The sequence below is a fragment of the Pan troglodytes genome, chromosome 1 (assembly GCF_028858775.2).
Source record: "Pan troglodytes isolate AG18354 chromosome 1, NHGRI_mPanTro3-v2.0_pri, whole genome shotgun sequence".
In the NCBI taxonomy this organism is placed as follows: domain Eukaryota; kingdom Metazoa; phylum Chordata; class Mammalia; order Primates; family Hominidae; genus Pan; species Pan troglodytes.
In genome coordinates this window covers 185,358,431-185,384,647 of record NC_072398.2, presented here as the reverse complement: position 1 = coordinate 185,384,647, position 26,217 = coordinate 185,358,431, and the positions used below count along the sequence as shown (strand labels likewise).

Here is a 26,217-nt window from a genome sequence, read left to right as displayed (position 1 = left end):
CCCGAGTAGCTGGGATTACAGGAGCCTGCCACCACACCTGGCTAATTTTCGCATTTTTAGTAGAGACGGGGTTTCACCATGTTGGCCAGGTTGGAACCTTGGCCTATTTATTTATTTATTTTTGAGACGGAGTTTCGCTCTGTTGCCCAGGCTGGAGTGCAGTGGCGAGCTCTCGGCTCACTGCAACCTCTGCCTTCCGGGTTCTAGTATTCTCCTACCTCAGCCTCCCGAGTAGCTGGGATTACAGGCGCCCGCCACCACGCCCGGCTAATTTTTGTATTTTTTAGTAGAGACGGGGGTCTCACCATCTTGGCCAGGCTGGTCTTGAACTCCTGACCTCGTGATCCACCAGCCTAGGCCTCCCAAAGTGCTGGGATTACAGGCGTGAGCCACCGCGTCCGGCCCCTTGGTTTATTTTTCTAAGAAACAGACTAACACTGATCTCACTAGTAGCATTGTTAATATTAAACAAGATAGCTAATAGCTTTAAAGCGTCTAATCACGGTACCCCCACGAGTAGTAGTCACACAGCAAATCATAGGCAGGAGTGGACAAAAAGCGCTGGGAGCATTAATCCTGGTAGATTTGGAGTCTGGGCAGGGCCTAAGAGGATGGGATCAGCGGATTGGGCCAGCCAAAGGGGGCGGGTTCAGAGGGAGGAGCCAGCTGCCTCCCGCGGCAAGCCCCGAGCTTTGAATCAAGCGCGGTAGTTTCAGCTGTAGCCAATCCTAGAACAAAATCTTCTTGCGTCAGTTGTTGCTGAGGCCCAGATCTCACCCAGATCAGTTCTAGTCGCTGCTGCTTGTACCCGTCCTCGGCCCTTGCGTGTCCGTCCGTTACGACTCAGAGGACGGAGAGAAAGTCTAAGTCACCTTCCTCAGTATCCAGGCCGGAAGGAGACTCTCAGCTACTCGCCCTGAACATGCAGAGCAGCACTGGCTTCCCTGTCTCTGGATGCCGCAGGGGCGTCCTGTCAGGAGTTGTAGTGTCAAGATTCCAGTTCTTCTTATGCGACTTGCTGGAGAAGCAGGAAGTTGCTGTTTATCGGAGAAGTCGGGCTAGGGAGGGAAACAATCCCGCGGAGCCATATGGAGAGGGCAGGAGGTGTCTAGATAGTGGTAGGCCGGCGGGGGACGGAGAGTATGGGTGTTGAGTCCTGGCCCTTTAAACCCGAGGGGGAGGATCCGGAAGTGGATGGGCGGGGCGAAGGGTCCTCGTATATAAAAGGGCCCCGGCCGCGCGGGGTCTCTAATCTGCCATTTTCTGTCCCTGAGTGAGTCTCTGGCGTCCCAAATTGCCTGTTTTTCTCGCAGGCTCTATTCCGTTCGCTGGTTCGCCACCTCAGGGGAACGATGGCCACGGAGTCCACAGCCACTGCCGCCGTCGCCGCGGAGCTGGTTTCTGCCGACAAGTAAGCGGGACTGTGGAAAGCTTAAGGCACTGGCCAGTCCGCGGGGAGGGCTAATGGACGGGGGCTCCGGAGAAGGGGCAGACCGATGGGCGGGAGTACTTGCCTTCCCAAGAGCAGCTGTCGCTGTTCGGGAAGGCCTGGTCACTGGAGCAGTCCTTCTTTTGCTGAGAGCCTCGCGCAGCAGCGGTAACGGCGGTCGGCTGGCGCCCCCTGCCCCGCTTTTCGCGGCCGCCATCTTGCCGGGGGCAGCGGCGGCTGTATCCTTCGCCTGCCCCTCTCCTTCCTCCCCCGGCCCGGGGCGGTTGGCCGGGAGGCGGGGCCCTGGCGCGCGGGTTGGCCTTCACGCCCCTTCTGTCCCCAGCGTGTGCCTCTGGTAGAATCCCTGGATAACCCGGGAATATAACCAACGGAGATTTGGCGCCAAAAGGGAAAAAAAACCTTGCACGAGGAAGGAGGCTGGACCTGAGGGGTCGGGGTGGGCGGGGCCTTGCTGAGGGCGGGGTTTTGCGCGCGTGCGTTCCCTTTCCTCGCCGGCTCTGGGGCAGGGGGCGGGGCCTTGAGGAGGCGGGAAAAGTCCATTGTTTGGGGCCGCTGCGGCTCCAGCAGGAGCTTTGGACTATCTCGGTGGGGCCGGCGAGGCTAGTTCCCCCCCACACCTCGCTCACGTCTTGTGCTAGGAGATAGTTATCGCTCCCCGCGACACCGTGAGCCCCTGCCTGTGGTGGGGAGGATTGTCGTTCTTTAGACTTTGGAGGTGTTGCCTATTTGGGGGGAACATTATCCGGACGTAAAGCGTCTTCAGGAAGCGCTGTCTGGAGCTCTCACCAGCACTGTTTGGTTGCTAGGTGAATCGGCAGTAGTATGCACGAAGTGGAGAAGGACTGGAGGGAAACAAGATAGAATTGCTTTGAAAGCGGCACAGTGCCACTCAGGCGTAATCTGTTTTTTGAACAGTGGAGGGAAACACTACACGAGTTCAAGGAAACAAGTGCTGTTTCCGATACAGTAGGTCTGATTTCCCAATCTTGCCATATTTTTTTAGGCATCTGGTTCTATTTTTTTTCCTAATCTTGTGCGCTTTAGAGGTTAGCTGCCTTCCCTGTAAAAGGAATGGTTGCTGTGAAGTTTTTTAAATTGATATTCTATAGGCTTACACTCTGTCATGATTATGTCTTTGTTTGTTTATAGTTAGAGATTTACTTATATCACTGCTTACCACCTTTTCTCTCTGCGTTCTTGTAGAGCAGTGGTTCTCAAGTCACCCTGAGAATCATTTGGGAACTCATGGGAAATACAATTTTAATTTCAAACTCCCATTACCTGCCTCTTTCCCCATTGATTCGATATAAGCAGTATAGATTGGGCTTGGGAGTCGTGCTATAGCTATTATAAAAAGAGCTGCTTTTTATAATGTTTCCTAGACAGCTCTAGCAGTCAGTATTTCACTGACAGCTGTGTGTTTTTGTTTTGTTTTTGCAGCCAGGGTCTGGCTCTCACATCCAGGCTGGAGTGCAGTGTTGTGATCATGGCTCACTGCAACCTCGAACTCCTGGGCACAACTGATCTTCCCTAGTAGCTTGGGACTACAGGTGTGCCACCACACCTGGCCAATTTTTTGTAGATACAAGGTCTTAATGTTGCCCAGGCTGGTCTCAGACTCTTGGACTCAAGCAGTCCTCCCGCCTTGGCCTCCCAAAGTGTTGAGGTTACAGGCGTGAGGCACGGCGCAGGGCCAGGTGTTTTTGTTTTTGTTTTTTGAGGTAGAAGTATGCAACAAATACCTCTTGCAGGTCCCCTGTGTCTAGCCAGAGTTAGGTCATTAGTGAATTTAGTTTCCTGGCAGGTTATACATAGAGAAAGTTTATGTATATGTGGCTAGAAGAAAGCAAACCATTTAGTTCCTCACAGCATAAATTGAAAGCTAAAACTGAGCAATTGTATGTGCTGGGTGTGTGGTGGGCGGGGGGGGGGCAGGGTCTCTGTCACCCAGGTTGGAGTGCAGTGATGCCATCTCGGCCCACTGCAGCCCCTACCGTGTGTGTGTGTGTGTGTGTGTGTGTGTGTCACCCAGGCTGGAGTGCAGTGATGCCATCTCGGCCCACTGCAGCCTCTACCTCCTGGCCTCAAGTGATTGTCCGGCCTCAGCCTCCGGAGTAGCTGGGACTGCAGGCGCACACCACAAGGCCCAGCTGATTCTAGTATTTATTTTGTAAAGACGAGTTTTCGCCATGTTGCCCAAGCTGGTCTCCCAACTCCTAGGCTCAAGGGATCCACCCACGTGGGCCTCTCAAAGTGCTGAGATTACCGGCGTGAGCCACCAAGCCTGGCTAGTATTTTCATTTTCATTCTTCGTTTCCCCATCTAATTAGTGTGAGAACATGAAAGCAGTGTGTCTCAGTTAAGTAAGTTAGTGGGGACACTTAGAGGTAAAGTTTATAAGGTCCTCATGTTTAAGGGTAGGATAAAGAAAATGACTTGAATTTAGACTTTAGGTAAGAATGTACATTATAATTCGAGGATGACCATTGAAAGAATAAATATAACTTCCAAACCAGTAGAAAGAAAAAAAATGGAATGAGAAATAAACCTCAGTTCAGGTTTTTTAAATTTAGGAGATGAGGATCTTACTATGTTGCCCAGGCTGGATTCCCAACTCCTAGTCTCAAGCAATCCTTCCATCTCAGCCTTCTGGGTAGCTGGGACTACAGGCATGCATCACCTCGCCTGGCTTAGAATTGGCTTTGATAGCAGCTTCATTGCTTCAGTAGTGATATTGGACCACAGTTTTGTCGTCTGCAAAAAGTCTTGGGTTGGCTTTTGTCCCCTCGTGCCATTAAAGCAGTATTGTTTAAGGTGATGTATATCTACATGCTAAATTAATCCTGTTATTCTTAGCTTTCTAACTAGTTCTTAGTTGGTTTTTTTTTTTTTTTTTTTTTTTTTGAGAGGGAGTTTTGTCACCCAGGCTGGAGTGCAGTGGCACAATCTCTGCTCACTGCAACCTCCGCCCTCCCAGATTCAAGCAATTCTCTTGCCTCAGCCTCCCAAGTAGCTGGGACTGCAGGTGTGTACCACCACACCTGGCTAATTTTTTGGGGTTTTGCCATGTTGGCCAGGGTGATCTCGAACTCCTGACCTCAGGTGATCAGCCGGTCTCGGCGTGAGCCACCGTGCCCGGCTGCAGTTATGATTTAATACTGCATCTTTGTTCATTTACATATCTCAACTGTGGATGGTGCCGTGTATGGTCTGTGTGTTTTGATGAATTTTAACTTTTTATAATTTGTGTGTATTTTATGGTAGTGAAGACTAGTACCTACATATCTTTTATGCATTGATTACATACATTTTGTTAATTCAACATTTCTAGGCTATGAGGTTTGTCTTGAGTTTTTTCTTATATATATATAATTAATTGATTAATTAATTAATTTTTTGGAGAAAGAGTCTTGTTGTCTTGCCCAAGCTGGAGTGTAGTGGCCAGATCTTGGCTTACTGCAACTTCTGCCTCCCCTGTGCAAGCGATTCTTGTGCATCAGCCTCCCAAGTAGCTGAGACTACAGTTTACAAAAATTAGCCGAGCATGGGTAGCGGGGTCCTGTAATCGCTTGAAACCGGGAGGCAGAGGTTGCAGTGAGTCGAGATTGTGCCACTGCACTCTAGCCTCAGAGCAAGACTCCATCTCAAAAAAAAAAAAGGCCAAGTGGTGTGGCTCACGTGGTAATCCCAACACTGTGGGAAGCCAACACGGGCATATCACTTGAAGCCAGGAGTTCGAGACCAGCCTGGCTGACATGGCAAAACCCCGTCTCTACTAAAAATACAAAAATCAGCCAGGCGTGGTTGCGCATGACTGTAGTCATTCAGAGTCTAACTCCGTTGCTCAGGCTGGAGTGCACTGGCGCGATCTAGGCTCACCGCAGTCTCCACCTCCAGGGTTCAAGCAATTCTCCTGCCTCAGCCTCCCAAGTAGTTGGGATTACAGGCGCCCGCCACCACACCTGGCTAATTTTTGTATTTTTAGTAGAAATGAGGTTTTACCATGTTGGCCAGGCTGGTCTCGAACTCCTGACCTCAGGTGATCCACTCACCTTGGCCTCCCAAAGTTCTGGGATTATAGGCGTTAGCCACCGTGCCCAGGCTACACTTCTTTTTTTAAAATTAATTTTTTGAACTAGAGAAGGGGTCTCATTTTGCTGCTTAGCCTGGTCTCAAACTCCTAGCCTCAAACAATCCTTCTGCCTTCCAAAGTGCAGGGATTATAGCTGTGAGCCTAGCCTTGAATTTCTGTTAGCAATGTATGGGAGTACAATTTCTCCTTAACCCTATCTTTGACTATTCGATGGGTAAAACATACTTTCTAAGTATAGTTTTTTTGTTTCTCTTAAGAATGAGCGGCCGGGCGCGGTGGCTCACACCTGTAATCCAGCACTTTGGGAGGCCGAGGTGGGCAGATCACGAGGTCAGGAGATCGAGACCATCCTGGCTAACACGGTGAAACCCCATCTCTACTAAAAATACAAAAAAAAATGTAGTCCCAGCTACTTGAGAGGCTGAGGCAGGAGAATGAACCCGGGAGGCGGAGCTTGCAGTGAGCCGAGATCGCGCCACTGCACTCCAGCCTGGGCAACAGTGCGAGACTCCATCTCAAAAACAAAAGAATGAGCAGTAGCAGGTGGTCAAGTGTTTGTTTGTTTGTTTGTTTGTTTGTGAATGTTTATATTAAATCCATTAATCTATTCCCATTGGGCTTTTTTATCCTGTTGACTAAGATTCTATGTATATTTGCTAAGTTAACCTTTTGTGAAATGAATTAGATGGAGTAGAATCTATCAATATCCTATGGTTTCTGGTTTGTTTGTTTATTTATTTGAAACAAGGTCTTACTCTCTCACCCAGGCTAGAGTATAGTGGTATGATCATAGCTCACTGCAGCCTCTATCTCCTGGGCTCAAGCAATCTTCCCATATCAGTCTCTGGAGTAGCTGGGACTACAGGCATGTACCACCATGCCCATCTAATTTTATTTTTGGTAGAGATAGGTCTCGCTATGTTGCCCAGGTTGGTTTTTGAACCCCTGAGCTCAAGCAGTCCACCTACCTCGGCCTCACAAAGTGTTGGGATTACAGGAGAGAGCCACTGCACCCAGTCTGGTTTCTGGGTTTAAAACGGCCTTCTCCAAACAAATTACCAAGTAATTTCCCTATCATTTCCTCTAGTACTTCTCTGGATTCATGCTCATTCTAAAAGTTCATAATGAACGTCATAAAACTATGAAGCCATAGCTTCATAGTTGTAAATGTAGTGACTATTAGAATTAACATTTTAAAAAATAACTGGATCAGGCTGGGCGCAGTGGCTCACACCTGTAATCTCAGCACTTTGGGAGGCCCAGGCGGAAGGATCACTTGAGGTCAGGAGCTCGAGACCAGACTGGCTAACATGGTGAAACCCCATCTCTGGTAAAAAAACAGAAAAATTAGCCAGGTGTGGTGGTGGGCGCCTGTAATCCCAGCTACTTGGGAGGCTGAGGCAGGAGAATTGCTTGAACCCAGAAGGCAGAGGTTGCAGGGAGCTGAGATGATACCACTGCACTCCAGCCTGGGCAACAGAGAAAGACTGTCTCAAAAACAAAACAAAACTGAATCAGACATATCTATTGCCCAGATAGGACATGAACATCCGTTTATAATTTTTATTCTGATCCAGTAGTCCTCAGAGCATGGTTCTAGAAACCAGCAGTGTGTCACCTGGGCAGTTGTTAGAAATGCAGATTCTTGAACCTTACCTCAAACCTTCTGACTCAGAAACTGTAGGGGGTGGAGCTCAAACTGTTTTAACCGTTCCTCCAAATGGTTTGCATACAGACTAAAATTTGAGAAACACTGCTTTAATTCATCTTTTTTTCCAACTGTACAAGTACTGCCTTAGTTCACCCTCTTTTCTATTTGTCTAGGCTTGTGCTAAGCAAGAATAGAAATAAATTTATCGGCCGGGCGCAGTGGCTCACACCTGTATTCCCAGCACTTTGGGAGGCCGAGGCAGGTGGATCACGAGGTCAGGAGATTGAGACCATCCTGGCTAACACGGTGAAACCCTGTCTCTACTAAAAATACAAAAAAATTAGCTGGGCGTGGTGGCCGGTGCACAGGCACCGGCCTGGCACCAGGCCCAGGCTGAGGCAGGAGAGTGGCGTGAACCCGGGAAGCGGAGCTTGCAGTGAGCGGGAGATCGTGCCAGGGCACTCCAGCCTGGGCGACAGAGCAAGACTCTGTCTCAAAAAAAAAAAAAAAAAAAAAAAAAAGAAATTTATCACTGATAAATGCTTTACAATGATACTTAATAGTGTTTTTACTGGTTCCTTGCTTTTAATGGTATTCAATTCAGAGTCTTATATTGCAGTCATAGTGTAACTTTTTTTTTTTTTTTTTTGAGACGGAGTCTCGCTGTGATATCTCCCTGACATTGTATTTTAAAAAACCTGTGTGTTATAGACTGGAAATAAAAGACCTAGTCCCTTAACCACAGGTAGTTTGAGAGGCTCTGTGCTAGACCATTTGGTCAGAATGACCTCTTAATAAAACTATTCGATATACATGACTGGCTGTGACGGAGTTTGTAGATAAGGATCCAAGACCATTTCAAGATTCTAGGCAAATGGCCCAGATAGCTTACAACCTGTAGCTGAAAGCACTGCCCTTAAAGTTGTTCCTCATCCCTGTGGTTATAGCTGTGAAGTTGCCACTTATTTTCAGCCCTGGATATTTGAGTGAGTAAGAATTAAATGAATTAAATTTGATAATGTAAGTAAGTAAATAATACTTGAGTATTTAATAAATGACAGCTCTTTTATTCCTTTATATTTTTCTGAATTTATTTTCAGGCTTAATAATTGCCTCCAGTTTTACATTTTTTCCCCTTTAATTTTTTATTACAGAATTGAAGATGTTCCTGCTCCTTCTACATCTGCAGATAAAGTGGAGAGGTAAGATTATTTACATGGTACAGTTAGATTCGTATCAGGAACATAAACTAAGAGCAATATAACTTTAAAGTTATTTTTATTTTTTAATTAATTTATTTTTGATAGAGGCAAGGTGTCGCTTTGTTGCTCAGGCCGAAGTGCAGTGTGCAATCAGGGCTCACTACAACCTTGAACTCCTGGGCTCAAGCAATCTTCCCACTTCAACCTCCTGAGTAGCTAGGACTATAGGCACATGCCACTACACTTGGCTCATTTTTAAATTTTTTGGAGAGATGGGGTCTTGCTATGTTGCCAAGGCTGGTCTCAAACTCCTAGCCTCAAGCATTCCTCCCTGCCTAAGCCTTTCAAAGTGTAGGATTATAGGTGTGAACTACCAGGCCCGTCTCACCTCCTCCCCCTGTAACGTTTCCATCTTGATACGGCTATGGTTTTTTGTTTTTCTTTATCTCAGATCTACACTCGCAGTGACTATGTTTCTTAATCAAGAGGTGGGCATAATAATTAACTAAAAAGCTTACCCAAAAGGTAGATGCTAGGTTACATCCCTAGAGATTTCTTGTTTCATTTTTTAGAGACAGGGTCTTGCTTTGTTGCCCAAGCTGGAGTACAGTGATGTTATCATAGCTCACCACCACCTCAAACTCCCGGGCTAAAGGGATTCTTCTGCCTCAGCCTCCTGAGTAGCTGGGACTGTAGGCATGCACCACCACATCTGGCTAATTATTTTATTTATTTATTTTTTAGACTGAGTTTCACTCTTGTCACCCAGGCTGGAGTGCAGTGGCGCAATCTTGGCTCACTGCAACATCTGCCTCCTGGGTTCAAGCAATTCTGCCTCAGTCTCACAAGTAGCTGGGATTACAGGCGGGTGCCACTACACCCAGCTAATTTTTCTAATTTTAGTAGAGATGGGGTTTCACCATGTTGGCCAGGTTGGTCTTGAACTCCCGACCTCAGGTGATCTGCCTGCCTTGGCCTCCCACAGTGTTGGGATTACAGGCGTGAGCCACTGTGCCCACCTGAATTATATTTTTCGAAGCGGAGTCTTGCTTTGTTGGCCAGGCTGGTCTCCAACCTGGGCTCAAGCAATCCCCCTGCCTTGGGTTCCCTAAGTGTTGGGATTACCAGCCTGATCTACCATGCCCAGCTGATTTTATTTGTTGAGCTTGAGATAAAATTTGGGTTCATGTGTTATGGAAAAGCTTTCTGATAAGATTGAGAATTATTACTGTTAGAATATCTTACAAATATTTTGTTTGTTTGTTTTTTGAGATGGAGTCTCACTCTGTCACCCAGGCTGGAGTGCAATGGCATGATCTTGGCTCACTGCAACCTCTGCCTCCCGGGTTCAAGCGATTCTCCTGCCTCAGCCTCCCAAGTAGTTGGGATTACAGGCACCCACCACCATGCCCGGCTAATTTTTGTATTTTTAGTAGAGACAGGGTTTCGCCATGTTGGTCAGGCTGGTCTCGAACTCCTGACCTCGGGTGATCCGCCCGTCTTGGCCTCCCAGAGTGCTGGGATTACAGGCATGAGCCACCACACCCGGCCACAAATACATTTTTTAAGCGTCCATAGGGTTTTATGTTTTTCATGTTTGAAATCCTGTTGTCATCTTGGTTATTTAACCCTTTTCCCATTTGCCCTGAGAATACTTGCTGGTGGTGCTTGGGGCTGCTGCATTTACCCAGTGAAAACTGCCATGAAATAGCTCTCCTTTATTATTATTTTCACATCACTCTAATATATAGATTTTGGATAAAAAGACATCATTCTATTTATAGCACTCTGTTTTTAGTAATGGTTATTTCCATTTACAAAATAGGGTAATTCTCAATTGCTGTAAATGTCAAATCCTAGAAAACGTAGCATTCCTATGTATGATGTTAACATCATTCTCAAATGGTTGTTGGCCAAAGATTCATTTGATGAATCCAATTTTTATGAAATAGGCGATTCTGATATTAGTTGTGTTTAGAAATAACTCCGGCCAGGCAGGTGGCTCATGTCTGTAATCCCAGCACTTTGGGAGACTGAAGTGGGCTGATCACTTGAGGTCAGGAGTTCAAGACCAGCCTGGCCAACATGGTGAAACCCTCTCTCTACTAAAAATACAAAAATTAGTTGAGCGTGGTGGCGGGCGCCTATAATCCCAGCTACTCGGGAGGCTGAGGCAAGAGAATCACTTGAACCTGGGAGGTGGAGGTTGCGTTGAGCCAAGATTGTGCCACTGCACTCCAGCCTGGGTGAGAGTGAGACTGTCCCCCCCAAAAAAAAAAAAAAAACTCCGAGAACAGTTTTATATTTTTATTTTCATGCTGAAAGTCAGATTTGCTTCAGCTTCAAAGAACATGTTTATGTAAAATTAAATGAGTGCTGGCAATGAGCTGTACTTTTTTTTTTTCTCTTAAACGGGAAAAGGGTTAAAATAAGTCTTATGAAATACTGCTTGGCTGGGTGTGGTAGCTTACACCAGTAATCCCAACACTTTGGGAGGCGAAGCAAGACCTCCATCTCTGAGAGGATCACATGACCCCAGGAGTTCGAGACCAGCCTGGGCAACATAGCAAGACGCCATCTGTACAAAAAAAATTTTTTTTTTAATTAACTGTTCGTTGTGGCACTTGCGTGTGGTCCCAGATACTGGGGAGGCTGAGGTAGGAGGATTGCGGAAGCCCAGGAAGTTGAGGTGGTGGTGAGCTATGATCCTGCCACTGCACTCTAGTCTGGGTGACAGAGTGAGACCCTGTCTCCAAAAAAAAAAAAAAAAGAAAAAAGAAAAAAAATAGGGCTAGGTGCGGTGGCTCACGCCTGTAATCCCAGCACTTTGGGAGGCTGAGGTGGGTGAATCACCTGAGGTCAGGAGTTCAAGATCAGCCTGGCCAACATGGTGAAACCCCGTCTCTACTAAAAAAGATACAAAAATTAGCCGGTCGTGGTGGCTAGCGCCTGTAATTCCAGCTACTTCGGAGGCTGAGGCAGAAGAATCACTTGAACCCGGGAGGTGGAAGTTGCAGTCAGCCAAGATCACGCTACTGCACACCATCCTGGGTGACGAGCGAAACTCTCAAAAACAAAACAAAACAAAAAACAAAATATCTTGTGAGTTAATCTGGTATTTGGGTGGTATGAATACTGAATACTGTTTAGGGTTGATCCTAAACACAATACTTTCAAGGGGGTTATTCATAGGATGTACCATAGTATTTAAGTTTCTGGACTGACTAAATGTAGCTAGGCTACCCGAAACACAGTGCTTGATATGTAATCATCAGTATTAAACTCCATTGCCCAGGTTGGAGTACAGTGGAGCGATCGTGGCTCACTGCAGCCTTGACCTTCCCTGGGCTCAGGTGATCCTCCTGCCTTAGACTCCTGGGTAGCTAGGATCACAGATGTGTGCCACTATGCCTGGCTAATTTTTGTATTTTGTTTTTAGAGATGAGGTTTCGTCACGTTGCCCAGGCTGGGGCTCAAGCCATCTTCTCACCTCAGCCACCTGAAGTGCTGGGATTACAGGTGTGAGCCACTATGCTTGGCATAAGCATTTGATTTTTAGAGGACCAGAATATTCTGATTCTGAGAGAAACATGAAGGATGGTTGGAAAACACATTATTAGTCTCACCTTAAATTTATAACCTCTGACCTGAAGTGGGTTTTTAGTTTTGATTGGCAGTTATACCGCATTTCTCCGGTCAAGTTGTTTTCCCATTCTGCGGAACTGCTTAATCTTTCCTTCTTTTTTTTCCCCCTTTGAGTCAGGGTATTGCTCAGCCACTCAGGCTGGAGTACAGTGGGTCCTGATCCTGGCTTGGTGCAGCCTCAAACTCCTGGGCCAAGAGATACTCCTGCCTCAGCCTGCCAGACTAAGTTTTGTGTGTGTGTGTGTGTTTTAGAGACAGGGTCTTATTATGTTGCTCAGGCAGGTCTTGAACTCCTGGCCTCCCTATGATGCTCCCTCCTCAGCCTCCTGAGTTGTTGGAATTACAGGCATGAGCCACTGCACCCAGCTGATCAACTTTTTCTTTATATATTCTTAAACATTCAACACCATACCCGTCATCTTGCTTTTACCTGATGATTTTCCTTTGTTTTATATTTGGTTCTGGATTTTTGTTTGTTCACTGAATAAACAATATGAAGAGAAATTTCTTAACACTGTGCCATAAATCTGTGCCCATATATTCTCTCCTTTTGAATGCCTGTTCATGCTCTTATTCAGCAGTTCTCAAAGTTTTTTTCTTGTATACCTTTGGGGTCTCCAGTACTCTTTCAGGGATAATGTAAGATCAAAACTTTTTGTAATAACAAGACTGCCTTTTTGACCACTGGCAGTGATCGTGCAAAAGTAATGGTGGATAAACCTGCTGTTACCTTAACATAAATCAAGGCAGTGGCAACAAAGAGTACTAGCAATTCTTGTGTTCTTCACTATCACCTTCACTTAGAAAATGTCCATGATGAAGCATTACAAACTGAAGTTTATTAATTCTCAGTCCTTGACTACATGGTTTTAAGGTAACCTGGCAAAATAGGAATTATGGATGGAGCGCTTCAGCATATCAAAAGTGGGTACAATGGTTTTCTTTATGAAAAGCCCTTGTGTGATTAAGAGTTGATTGAGCTACTGTTTTCATGTAACTTTACTGGCTTTTATTCGAAAGAATGTTTTATTCGAAAGTTTTATTTTTGAAAGAATGACCAACAGACAAACTTTTATTTAGACTTGATACTTAGCAGATGTTTTCTCCAAAATGAATACAGTGAGCCTGTCACTTTAAGGGAGATAACTGACAGTATTGGGTGCTAGTGATAGAATGTGAGCTTTCACATGAAAAATAAAAATTTTGGATAAGTTATATATCAACTGCTGTTGTGAGACTGACAGTATCCTAATACTTTGACTGTTCTGATGAAATTGATTTTTAAGTTGTGGTAAAACACACATAATATAAAATTTTCCATCTTTTTAAGTGTGTAAGTCAGTAGTGTTAAGTAAATTCACATTGTCGTATACCCAATCTTATCTTGCAAATCTGAAACTATTACCCAGTAAACAACTCCCTCTTTCTGTCTCCCCTAGCCCCTGGCAACCACCATTCTGCTTTCTGTCTCTGAATTTGGCTACTTTAGGTACCTCGTATAAATGGAATAAGAGAATATTTACCTTTTTGTGACTGGCTTATTTCACTTAGCATAGTGTTCTTAACGTTCATCCATGTTGTGGTGTGTCAGAATTTCCTTGCTTTTTATTGTGAGTACTGCTGGTGTGACGTTGGGTTTATGTAATCGTTCATAAGTAGAAGATCTAGAATACAAGATAGACTGGTTTTTAATGTACCAGTATGAGAAGTTCATCAGTGTTTTCAGATTATACAGTACAACTAACCTTTAAGAAATTACCACTTGTTGGTCAAGTGCTGTGGCTCACACCTGCATCCCAGTACTTTGGGAGGCTGAGGCGAGAGGATCAGGAGTTCGAGACCAGTTTGGCAAACATGGTAAAACCCTGTCTCTAGTAAAAATACAAAAATTAGCGGGGCATGGTGTCATGTCCCTGTAATCCCTGCTACTCAAAGTGGCTGAGGCAGGAGAATCGCTTGAACCTGGGAGGCAGAGGTTGCAGTGAGCTGAGATCGCACTACTGCACTCCAGCCTGGGCAATAGAGTGAGACGCTGTCTCAAAACAAACAAAAAAAAAAACAAAAAAAAAGAAAAGAAAAAAGAAATTACCACTTGTTGGCTGGGCATGGTGGCTCACGCCTGTAATCCCAGCACTTTGGGAGGCCAAGGCAGCGGATCACTTGAGGTCAGGAGTTTGAGACCATCCTGGCCAACATGGTGAAACCGTCTCTACTAAAAATACAAAAATTAGCTGGGTGTGGTGGTGCCCGCTTTTAATCCCAGCTACTGGGGAGGCTGAGGCACAAGAATGGCTTCAACCCAGGAGGTGGAGGTTGCAGTGAGCTGAGATCATGCCACTGCACTCTAGCCTGGGCGACAGAGCAAGACTTTTTTTTTTTTTTTTTTTTTTTTTTAAGACAAATGACCACTTGTTGGGTTTGGGTGTGGTAACAGAAGAATATCCAGTTATCTGAAAGGACTATTTAAATATTCTGTTTCCAACTACATATCTGTATCAAGTCAGATATTCCTGTACTTTAATGAAAAGAAAACATGGTAGAGTAGTGAATATGAAAATCCTGTTCTCTTCTACTAACAGACATTTAGGAGATTTGTAAAAATGTAAAACAGTGCCACTATTCTTATCAAATTTTTGTTTTGAAGAGTTATTTTTCAAAGAAAGTCATGTTATTAACATGTAACATTTTAAACTATTTAAAATTATTTTAGTTTTAATTTCAGTATGGCAAATACTGACAGATATAACTTGGATACACAGAGGCTTTTGTGGGGGGCTTCAGTAACGTAACAGTGTAAAGGATCCTGACATCATAGTTTCTTTGCTCTTACATAACACCAACATCTCCGTTTGTTCACAAGATCCCACTCATCATTTACTTAATAATAGAACTCCTTTAGTTCTTTATGCAACAATACTCTTCTTGTTTCCTATGAGATTACTTATATCAGCCCACTAGGTATCATCAGATTTAACCATTTGTTGACCCCCTCATACTTCCCTTCATCTATTACCTCACATCAGTTTCTTTGACAGGAAAATGTGAAAGGTGTCCACTCTGTTTATCTGCTACTACTTTTGTTCTTAATTGAAGCTGCTTCAATCAAGTTTTTCTCTACCATTCTACTAAAATAGTCTTGTTTATGGTCTTTAATACCATCCATATTCCTTACTCTAGTAGTCATTTCTCAGCTCTCTGAGTTAATCTTGTCAGTAACATTTGACCCAATCCATTACTCCTGTTACTTTTTTTTTTTTTTTTTTTTTTGAGATGGAGTCTTGCTCTGTCACCCAGGCTTGAGTGCAATGGCACGATCTTGGCTCACTGCAGCCTCCTTCTCCCAGGTTTAAGCAATTCTCCTGCCTCAGCCCCCCAAACAGCTGGGATTACAGGTGTGCACCACCATGCCCGGCTAATTTTGTATTTTTAGTCGAGACGGGGTTTCGCCATGTTGGCCAGTCACTGCGCCTGGACCCATTACTTTTCTTCATACTATTTTCTTGTCTCTTTTCCTTCACTGGCTATTCCCCTCAACCCCCATTCTTCCTCGTCGTCCCTACCTCTAAATGTTGGAAGGCTCCCAGGGCTCAGTCAGTCCTACAACGTCTTTATTAGTAGCCACTCCCTGTGTATTCTCCTCTGTTAAGTCCAGTGGCTTTAAGTAACTGACTCTCCCATTTGTATCTCCAGTCCCCATATCTCTCCCAAATTTCTCCCTTTTAATATCTTGGAGGTCTAATAGGGATCTCAGAATTAACATATCCAAAGCTAAATACTGTACAGTAATTGATTGCCTTGTTTCTCACTGGCTTTTCCTTCAGTTGACTTTTTAATCAGTCAGTGGCAATGTTCTAGAATTTTTCATCTAGATTGTGTAGATTTGAATCGCTGCCATTAATATTCAGTTTTCCATCTGTAAAGTGGGGGTAATAATTCAATAACTTTATGAGGTGTAGATCCTAGGATTTAAATGTAGATAAAATTTCTACATAGTCCATTATTAACACTTAATACCAGTTGCCCAGGCCAAAAAAACATTTGCTTCATCTCTTTCATTCAATAAATTATATATCTAGTCCATTAGCAAATTTTAAAATAAGTATATTCAGAATCTAACCCTCTCTAATACTCCTCAGGTTCCTGTCTAGATTTTTATGGTTTCTTTCCTTTTTTTTAAATAGAGAAAGAGTGTTTTTGTTTGTTTGTTTGTTTGGACATAGGGTCTTGCTCTGTTGCCCACGCTGGAGTGCAGCAGTGTGATCCTAGTTCACTGCAGCCTTGAATTCCTGGGCTCAAACAGTCTTCCTGCCTTAGCCTTGCGAGTAACGGGGACTACAGGTGCATACCGTGATGTCAGCTAATTTTTGTATTTTCCTATAGAGATGCTAGTCTCTAACTCCTGGGCTCAAGTGATCCTCCCACCTTGGCCTCCCAAAGTGCTGGGATTACAGGCATGAGCCACCATGCTCAGCCTTAGACTTTTTCTTTTCTTCTCTTTTCTTTTCTTTTTTTGAGATGGAGTCTCGCTCTGTCACCCAGGCTGGAGTGCAGTGGCACAATCTCGGCTCACTGCAACCTCTGCCTCCCTGGTTCAAGCAGTTCTTCTGCCTCAGTCTCCCGAGTAGCTGGGACTACAGGCACACACCACCACACCCGGCTAACTTTTGTATTTTCAGTAGAGAGGGGGGTTTCACCATCTTGGCCACGCTGGTTTCGAACTCCTGACCTTGTGATCTGCCCCCCTCAGCCTCCCAAAGTGCTGGGATTACAGGCATGAGCCACTGCCGCCCGGCCAGACTTTCTTTCCAACTGGTTTTCTCCCCAGTTCTGTTCTTGTTCTATCTTAAAGTCTATACTAATGTGATGCTGCTCTCTCCCTCTTCCTCACCTTTATTTCCCATCATTCTTCCCCAGCTTACTCTAGCCAGAAGAGTTTTCTGTTTCTCAAATATTTTAAGCAAGCTTCTTTTAGAGCTTTGAACTTACTATTGCCTCTGTCCTAGAGTGCTTTTCCTCTGTATTTTTTTTTTTTTTTTTTTGGCTTGCCTTCTTAAGTTCTCTGCTTCAATTTAACATTGTCCATGTGGTCTTAGCTCATTCTTGTTATAATCACAGTGTCTGGAATTGTGCCCAGCAATATCAGGTACCCAAGTATTGTTGATTGAATTAAGAAGAGGGATTATCCTTCCAAATAATTTGGTTTTCATTAATGGAACTTAAAATGTCACTGACTCTTGCTCTTTTGACCCAGGTTTTTCTTAAAGCTATAAGAAACATTAAATGAAAGTCTAAGTGACATACAGGAAACTGCACATAACTTTAAAGTAACAATTATGAGTTTCTACATATGTATACACCTGTAAACCATTATCACAATCAAGATAATGAGCATTTTCATCACCTCAAAGTTTCCTCATGTGCCTTTGTACTTCATTCCCTCCCCAGCAACCATTAATCTGCTTTCTGTCACTGAAGATGGGTTGCATTTTGTAGAATATTATCTAAATAGAATCATACAGTAAGTACTGTTTCTTTTTGTATAGTTTCTTTGATTCAGCATAATTATTTTGAGATTCATCCATGTTACCACCTGTATTAATAGTTCATTCTTTTTGTTAGTGAATGACATTTTATGATGTAGATATATCACAATTTGTTTATCCATTTGGGTTTCCAGTTTTTGGCTTACAAATAAAGCTGCTGTGAATATTTGTGTACAAGTCTTTGTATGGGCATTCATTTCCATTTTTTGGGTTCATACCTAGGAGTAGAATGGCTAGATCATATGGTAGGTATATGTCTAACTTTAAGAAACGTCCAAACTGTTTTCTAAAGTGATTCTACCATTACATTCTTACCAGCAGTGTTTGACAGTTCTAGTTGCCCTACATCCTCACCATCATTTGATATGTGGTCAGTCTTTTAAAATTTTAGCTATTATAGTGAATATAGCAGTATCTTATTGTGGGTTTAGTTTGTATTTTTTTGAGTGAGCAATAATGTTGGCATCTTTTCATGTGCTTATTTGCCATCTGTGTATCTTTGATGACATGTTTGTTAAAATCTTTCGCCCCCTTTTTATTGGATTGTTTTTTATTACTACGTTCTAAGAGTTCTTTATATATTCAAGTCCTTTATCAGAAGTTTTGCATATATTTTCTCCCAGTTTGGCCTGCTTTTTTTGTTTTTATAACAGTGTCTTTCAAAACCAAGTTTTTCATTTTAGTGGTGTGTCTAGTTTATTGTTTTTTTTTCCTCTTGTTAATAGTTTGTGCTTTTTGTTTCATATTCAAGAAGTCTTTGCCAAAGCCAAAGTCACTAAGATTTTATCCTGTATTTTCTTGTAGAAACTTTATGGTTTAAATCTTATATTTAGGAAGCCTATGATCCATTGCAGATTAATTTTTGTATGAGATATGAGATAACAGTTGAGGTTCACTTTATTGCATGTGGATTTATAATTACTCCAGCACCATTTGTTAGATTATCCATTCCTCATTGCATTGCCTTGGTACCTTTTTCAAAATTTCAGTCAGTCATATATGCATGGATCTGTTTTTGTACTCTGTGTTCTATTTGATCCATTTGGTTTTCTTTATGCCAATACTACATTGTCTTAATCTTGAAATCACTGCCTCTTGCCCTGTTTACCTAAATGCTTCTTAATTTTAATATTTCTTTTAGCTAGTGCAATTTGTATGAATTTATGGTTCTTTTATGATACCTTTTTTATTTGTGGATTAATTAGGAAATATTTATAGTAATATACAATACAGGCTTTGTGATTAGATGAGCCGTTAAGAGAATTTTTTTTTTTTTTTTTTTTTTTTGAGGTGGAGTCTCGCTTTGTTGCCCAGGCTGGAGTGCAGTGGCGCATCTCAGCTCACTGCAAGCTCCGCCTCCTGGGTTCACGCCATTCTACTGCCTCAGCCTCCCGTAGCTGGGACTACAGGCACCCGCCACCATGCCCGGCTAATTTTTTGTATTTTTAGTAGAGACGGGGTTTCACCATGTTAGCCAGGATGGTCTCGATCTCCTGACCTCGTGGTCTGCCCGCCTCGGCCTCCCAAAGTGCTGGGATTACAGGCATGAGTCACCGCACCCGACTGAGAAAATACTCTAGTCAGGCTTCTGGGAATGTTGCCTTTAAGATTTCTTTTGATTTTGTGATGGTAAATAAGTGTGTTAGCCAGGCCTTGCCAGAGTAGTCCAAAAGTTTTAAAAAATTAAACTATTGCTCAAATGTAGCAGGTATTCAAAAAATACTGATTTAAACAGTACTTGACACTAGAAAAAATCTTTTTTTTGCAGTCTGGATGTGGATAGTGAAGCTAAGAAACTATTGGGTTTAGGACAGAAACATCTGGTGATGGGGGATATTCCAGCAGCTGTCAATGCATTCCAGGAAGCAGCTAGTCTTTTGTAAGTATTGTATATTTTGCTATGATGTAATATTATGTTCTAATAAACCTTGAGTTATCAAAAATTATTTTATGGGGAAAAAGCATGAAGAGCAAGAGTTTTAAAACATTTGATTATTTTTCATGTGGTTTGTACCAGTAACTATAAGTGTAAAACTTAAATATCACCAAGCAGTTTCACCCTTTCATTTTCCTGAGTATGTAATTTGTATTCCAGTCACTACTAATTTGGGTGACCACACCTTGTCCTGGTTTATCTAGGACCTCTCTCCCCATCTCTCCACCCCCGCTTTTTTTTGTTGAGACAGGGTCTCTGTCACCCAGGCTGGAGTGCAGTGGCACAATCTCATGCTCACTGCAGCCTCAACCTCCCAGGCTCCCCAGTAGCTGGGACCATAGGTGTGTGCCACCATGCCCAGCTAATTTTTGTATTTCTTTTGGTAGAGATGGGGTTTCCCCACATTGCCCAGGCTGGTCTCGAACTCTTGGGCTTAAGCGATTCGTCCACCTTGGCCTCCCAGAGTGCTTTGCAAAGGGATTACAGGCGTGAGCCACTGAGCCCCAGCCTGACTTTCCGAGTTTTAACACTAGAAGTTCTGTGTCTATGGAAACTCTTTAGGTCCAAGCAAGTCATGATTGATAGTGCTATTATTAGCACAGCATTTTTTCATACATTTTTAGCACATTTTTCATACATTCTTAGCACTGTTGTTGGATTTGCTTAGAAGTTGGTAGCTACCACCAGGTAGCCATATAGACCTATATCCTGGAGGAAAAGGTTAGCTTTAGTGCCTTAAAGATCATTTATTTTCCCCAAAGACTTTAATGTACCTCCATTATCTGAGAGAAAAAAAAGCAAGTTAAATCGTCAAGCAACAGGCTTTTGGTCTATGGCGAGGTTTGAGTTTCCTCAAATACAATATTAGCAATTGCAATTGAACTTGAAGGTCAATCATTGCATACATTACATACAGTTGATTACATTACATATAGTTAAGTTAAATCTTCCTTATAAAAGAAATGGTTATAACAAAGCGTTTGTGGGTTTCAGGTTTGACGCTTAATATCAATCCATTCTTTTCCTAAACCCCTACCGCCTCTGCCAACATCCAGAACAGAATCTTACTCCTGGATATCTGCAAAAATCTTTTGTCTGATTCCTGTCCTCTTTGTTCCTCTCTGCTTGACCTTAATGAATTGGGGCTCTGAGAGACTAAATTTTATCTGGTAGTATTTAGAGATTTTTTTTTTTTTTTTTTTTTTTTTTTTTTTTTGAGATGGAGTTTCGCTCTTGTTGCCCTGGCTGGAGTGCGATGGCGCGATGTCAGCTCACTGCAACCCCCGCCTCCCTGGTTCAAGTGATTCTCCTGCCTCTGCCTCCCAAAGTAGCTGGGATTACAGGCATGCATCACCACGCCTGCCTAATTTTGTATTTTTAGTAGAGATGGGGTTTCTCCATGTTGGTCAGGCTGGTCTCGAACGCCCGACCTCAGGTGATTCACCCACCTCGGCCTCCCAAAGTTCTGGGATTACAGGCGTGAGCCACCGTGCCCAGCTGTATTTAGGTATTTTTATTTAAAAATGCATGGTTGTCTTACAACATAAAATGTTACCTAAGTTTTTAAGCACACATAAATACTTTCTCTTAGGTTATTTTTCCCAGATTACTGGAGAGGTCAGTATTCCCACTTTCCTGCCATTAAGGGTATTTAGGAGGAAAATTTGAGATGTCTTATTCTAATCTAGTAGACTACCCTTAAACATGACCTCCATCACAATTTACTGCTTAGATTCTCTAGTTACTCTCAATAGACTCTTAGGCCATTAGTTGGCCTGACTTTGCATGAATTCTGCCAGTATTTTACTCCATGAAAGCCAGTCTTCTTACCTTACATAGAGAAGTACTTTCTCCTTTTGTTCATTATACTTACGTAATTTTTGTCCTTCTTCCTTCTGTCTAGATATTAATAGCTAAGACTTAATACACAGTGCTATTTGTTGTCTAAACATTGTTTTCAGTGCTTTTACATACATTAACTCATTTAGTTCTTGCAATAGCTCTTTGAACAAACAGTTATTAACATTCCCATTTTACAGATGAGAAAACTAAGGCACTGTGAGAATAATTTGTCTAAGGTCTCACAGCTAGTTATGGGTTAAAGGTAGGATTTGAATCCAGTTAGAAGAACTCCAGATATTCTGCGCTTTACATCATGCCTTTCCGTGGGCCTTAGTCATCCTCTAGGTCCCAGCCAAAGGTCCTTTAACTATTCTGATCCATACTGACATCCATCTTTTAGCAGGAGGAATACCTATTAATACCTTAGGGCTGTTTGGCCCTACATTATGTATTACTAATTGTAGCACATTTATGTCACTTAGGATGTGTATATATATTATATATTGATAAAGAGCATACAAAATTTTCATGCATTGTTTAATGTCACTTTGACCTTGAAAGCAAGAGGGGTATTGGTTTTCTATGAGTATGTTACTGGAGAAATATCAATTTATAACTGAAGAACTAGAACTAAATGTTTTAGATTAGATGGTAATTCAGATTTTAGATGTTTATTCTCTTTGTAGAGGTAAGAAGTATGGAGAGACAGCTAATGAGTGTGGAGAAGCCTTCTTTTTCTATGGGAAATCACTTCTGGAGTTGGCAAGGTATGGATGTTGTATTTAAAAACTGAAGTTTCCTTGTTAAGATTGTTTACTAGCTTTGAGATTTCACAGGAGCTAAGCAAGATTGGTTCTACCTAGAGAGTTTTGAAGGAGCTTGAAGTAGTGATGGAAGTTGTGAATGGCACTTGATACAATTAGTAGTTATATTTAAGTTTTGACTTTTGGAGTCAGTAGAAGCAAAGATCTTTCCAATAGTGAATGATCCAAAGTTCAGTGTAGAGAGAGAATCTTTAAAAGCACTGTGAGCTAGCTCAAAACAAGGACTGAATAGAGGACAACTGGAAAGAATTAGCAGGTGAGACTGTCCAGTAAAAAAGACTTTTACTATTGAAAAGTTCTTGGCTATGTTCTATCAGAATTTATTAATCAGAATAAGTTCTGTTTAGGGTATACAAACTAGCAAATGATGTCATCTATTTAATCTCAGTTCTGGTAAGGTTTTTTTGTTTTTTGAGATGGAGTCTCAGTCTGTCACCCAGGCTGGAATGCAGTGGCGCGATCTCGACTCACTGCATCCTTCATCTTCCGCGTTCAAGTGATTCTTCTGCCCCAGCCTCCTGAGTAGCTGGGACTACAGGCGCGTGTCACCACGCCCGGCTAATTTTTTATTTTTAGTAGAGACAGGGTTTCACCATGTTGGCCAGGCTGGTCTCGAACTCCTGACCTCAGGTGATCCACCCACCTCGGCCTCCCAAAGTGCTGGGATTACAGGCGTGAGTCACTGCGCCTGGCCCAGTTCTGATAAGTTTTTTTTTTTTTTAAGACGGCGTTTCACTCCTGTCACCCAGGCTGGAGTGCAATGGTGCGATCTCCGCTCACCGCAACCTCTGCCTCCCAGGTTTGAGCGATTCTCCTGCCTTAGCTTCCTGAGTAGTTGGGATTACAAGTATGCGCCACCATGTCCAGCTAATTTTGTATTTTTAGTAGAGACGGGGTTTCTCCATGTTGGTCAGGCTGGTGTTGAACTCCTGACCTCAGGTGATCTGCCTGCCTCCGCCTCCCAAAGTGATGGGATTATAGGCGTGAGCTACCGTGCCTGGTCTCTGGTAAGTTTTTAATCTCGTAATCATACAGAACTTTCTCATGATTTGCCGTGAAAATCTTGCTAGAGTATTTTTGGCTATTTAGAGAAATGGGGTGGATACAAAGTTTGGGAAATAGTATGGTCCTATTACAAATGGAATGCATATAGGTCTTGTTCTTTTGACAAGAGACATGCTTTTCAGGCGGCTGGCTGGAGGAATATGCTTATTTCCTTCAGTGCTCTTGCAGTCTTAATTTATATTACTAAAGTTTTGATCATTGCTTCCTTGAATATACATAGTTTTGTATTGCCTGCGCTTGGCTTACACTTCTTGCTTTTATAATATAGGACTGTATTTTCTGTCTTAGAAAAAATTGCTAGGTTCTAGCCATCAAACCTTTGGTGCTTTCTTTTGTTCTCCTAGAATGGAGAATGGTGTGTTGGGAAACGCCTTGGAAGGTGTGCATGTGGAAGAGGAAGAAGGAGAAAAAACAGAAGATGAATCTCTGGTAGAAAATAATGATAACATAGATGGTATGTGGAGTTGCATGTGACATTCAAGAGATGCGACGTTGTATATTTCTTGTATACAGTGGTGGAAACGGGGTTCTACCTGTCCTGGATGGTCTCTCCTAAGATGCTTGGGGTGATGATGCCTGCATCTGGTGGAGATTGCAGTGGGGGTAGCTGTTTACTGAAGCTGACAGCAGATTTTTGAAAGAGAATAACTTATTTTCTCAAGTAAATCCAGTTATTTCGATTGGGGTTTTTTAAATCAAAAAGATAAAAGCAAGATTAAATTGGTGTTTTAAATACTATTACAACCTTAAGTATTTTTCTGATGCAAATTTTTTTAAACAGCCTGTGCAGTTCAGTTATTTTAATAGCAGTACTTTTAGAGCCCTTGTACATTTTTTATGTGTGCGAAAATTATATAATTTCTAAGCTGAATTTGGCTGCTATAGTTTTACATATCAGATGGGGGAGAATGAAAAGCTTGGCATCTCTTACCTAACTGGTAATCAGAATGCTCAAGTAAAACAATACCTAGTGTAACAAGCTTGGGTTTCTTTTGCAGTAAGTTGCTCTGCTAGCCGGGATGCTCCCTTTCCTTTTCTCTAGGGGGCAGATAATTTTTAGGCCATCTGCTGAAACTTGGTAGGCTTTTTGAGGGTTTAAAGGGAATGTATTTTTAGTTTCCATTTATGCCTTTATCATTAAACTCGAAGACATGTTTATGCTTCATGTTCTTTAACCATGTAGAGGAAGCAAGGGAAGAGTTGAGAGAACAGGTTTATGACGCCATGGGAGAAAAAGAAGAAGCCAAAAAAACAGAAGACAAGTCTTTGGCAAAGCCTGAAACTGATAAAGAACAGGACAGTGAAATGGAGAAGGGTGGAAGAGAAGATATGGATATAAGTAAATCTGCAGAGGAGCCACAGGAAAAAGTTGACTTGACTCTAGATTGGTTAACTGAAACCTCTGAAGAGGCAAAAGGAGGAGCAGCACCAGAAGGACCGAATGAAGCTGAGGTCACTTCTGGGAAGCCAGAACAGGAAGTACCAGATGCTGAGGAAGAAAAATCAGTTTCTGGAACTGATGTCCAAGAAGAGTGCAGAGAAAAAGGAGGTCAGGAGAAGCAGGGAGAGGTAATTGTGAGCATAGAGGAGAAGCCAAAAGAAGTTTCAGAAGAGCAGCCTGTGGTGACTCTAGAAAAGCAGGGCACTGCAGTGGAGGTAGAAGCAGAGTCTTTAGACCCGACAGTCAAGCCAGTGGATGTGGGTGGGGACGAGCCAGAGGAGAAGGTAGTTACCTCTGAAAACGAGGCAGGAAAGGCGGTTCTTGAACAACTGGTAGGTCAAGAAGTGCCACCTGCTGAAGAGTCACCAGAGGTGACAACAGAGGCTGCAGAGGCCTCAGCTGTAGAGGCTGGATCAGAAGTCTCTGAAAAGCCTGGGCAGGAGGCTCCAGTTCTCCCTAAGGATGGTGCAGTCAATGGACCGTCAGTTGTAGGAGATCAGACTCCTATTGAACCACAGACTTCTATAGAAAGACTGACAGAAACAAAAGATGGCTCAGGACTAGAGGAGAAGGTCAGGGCAAAGCTGGTTCCTAGTCAGGAGGAGACTAAGCTGTCTGTAGAAGAGTCTGAGGCAGCTGGAGATGGGGTTGATACCAAGGTAGCCCAGGGAGCTACTGAGAAATCACCTGAAGACAAAGTTCAGATAGCTGCTAATGAAGAGACACAAGAGAGAGAAGAACAGATGAAAGAGGGTGAAGGTAACCGGGATATGCAAGAGCTGCAGTGGGTGGAGTACATTCTGGATTTGACTCACTAATTATGGGTAAAAGTCAGCCTTCCATTCAGGATTTTCCGTCTGCCTTTGGATTAGGAAAGGGCTAAATGAAAAGGGGGGTAGTTTAACAAGGTCGTGATAGTCAAGTAAGTTCAATCAAAAGCAGCAAGTCTTCTTTAGCTGGCTTATAAACTAACACTTTTACTAACTGCAAAATAGGCCTTCTGTGTGATTTCTGAGACTTGGCTAGCTATCAGTAACTTGTTGCAGCATACTAGCCAATAAAGTGGGATGGAAAAGGTAGATGAGGGGTGGGGTAGGTAGGGAAATAGTGGGCTAGGCTGGCAGAGAATGCTGAATGGATGTTCACTTGCATGCCTCTGGATTTTAAAATTATTGTTCACATGACTCCTTTTCTGTGCGTTGGGAAGCAGCTACAGAGCAGTAGAATCCACTGAATTGGTACACTGAAGCAGGCATGCCATTTAAATGAAGGCAGTTAACCTTGACTGTTGTATCACCAGAGTTAAAGAATTCTGGTGCCCCTCTCTAAGTCTTCAGGAAGTGTTTAGAGGCTTATTCACATTAGTTAAAACAGGCCCCCCCACCTTCCCCAAGGCAACAGAAAACATAACCATTAGCTCTCTTCCTGTTTTCCTTCCTCATTTCATGCTTGCTTCGGCTGCTAAACTGAATTTTTGTTACTTAGAATATTATAAAGTGTGGATGCTTTCTATAATGCTATTGGT

At 43.1% G+C, this 26,217-nt stretch overlaps 1 protein-coding gene across 7 annotated transcripts in view; it reads left to right on the top strand.

Moving 5' to 3' along the window:
- Positions 1-652: 652 nt before the first annotated feature.
- NASP (nuclear autoantigenic sperm protein) overlaps positions 653-26,217 on the top strand; it is a 34,675-nt gene continuing 9,110 nt past the window's right edge. Inside the window, exons 1-7 of one of the 7 annotated variants that reach the window (XM_009456573.5) lie at positions 779-1,411; positions 8,349-8,396; positions 17,487-17,559; positions 19,353-19,463; positions 22,049-22,129; positions 23,596-23,705; positions 24,435-25,451. In XM_009456573.5, the coding sequence (XP_009454848.1) occupies positions 8,357-8,396; positions 17,487-17,559; positions 19,353-19,463; positions 22,049-22,129; positions 23,596-23,705; positions 24,435-25,451 (1,432 nt within the window). In that variant the 5' untranslated portion in view covers positions 779-1,411; positions 8,349-8,356. Of the gene's footprint in view, positions 1,412-8,348; positions 8,397-11,840; positions 11,916-17,486; positions 17,560-19,352; positions 19,464-22,048; positions 22,130-23,595; positions 23,706-24,434; positions 25,452-26,217 lie in introns of those variants that run through there. The other 6 variants (XM_001158313.7, XM_009456598.5, XM_063802433.1 and 3 more) reach the window with 6 other exon arrangements.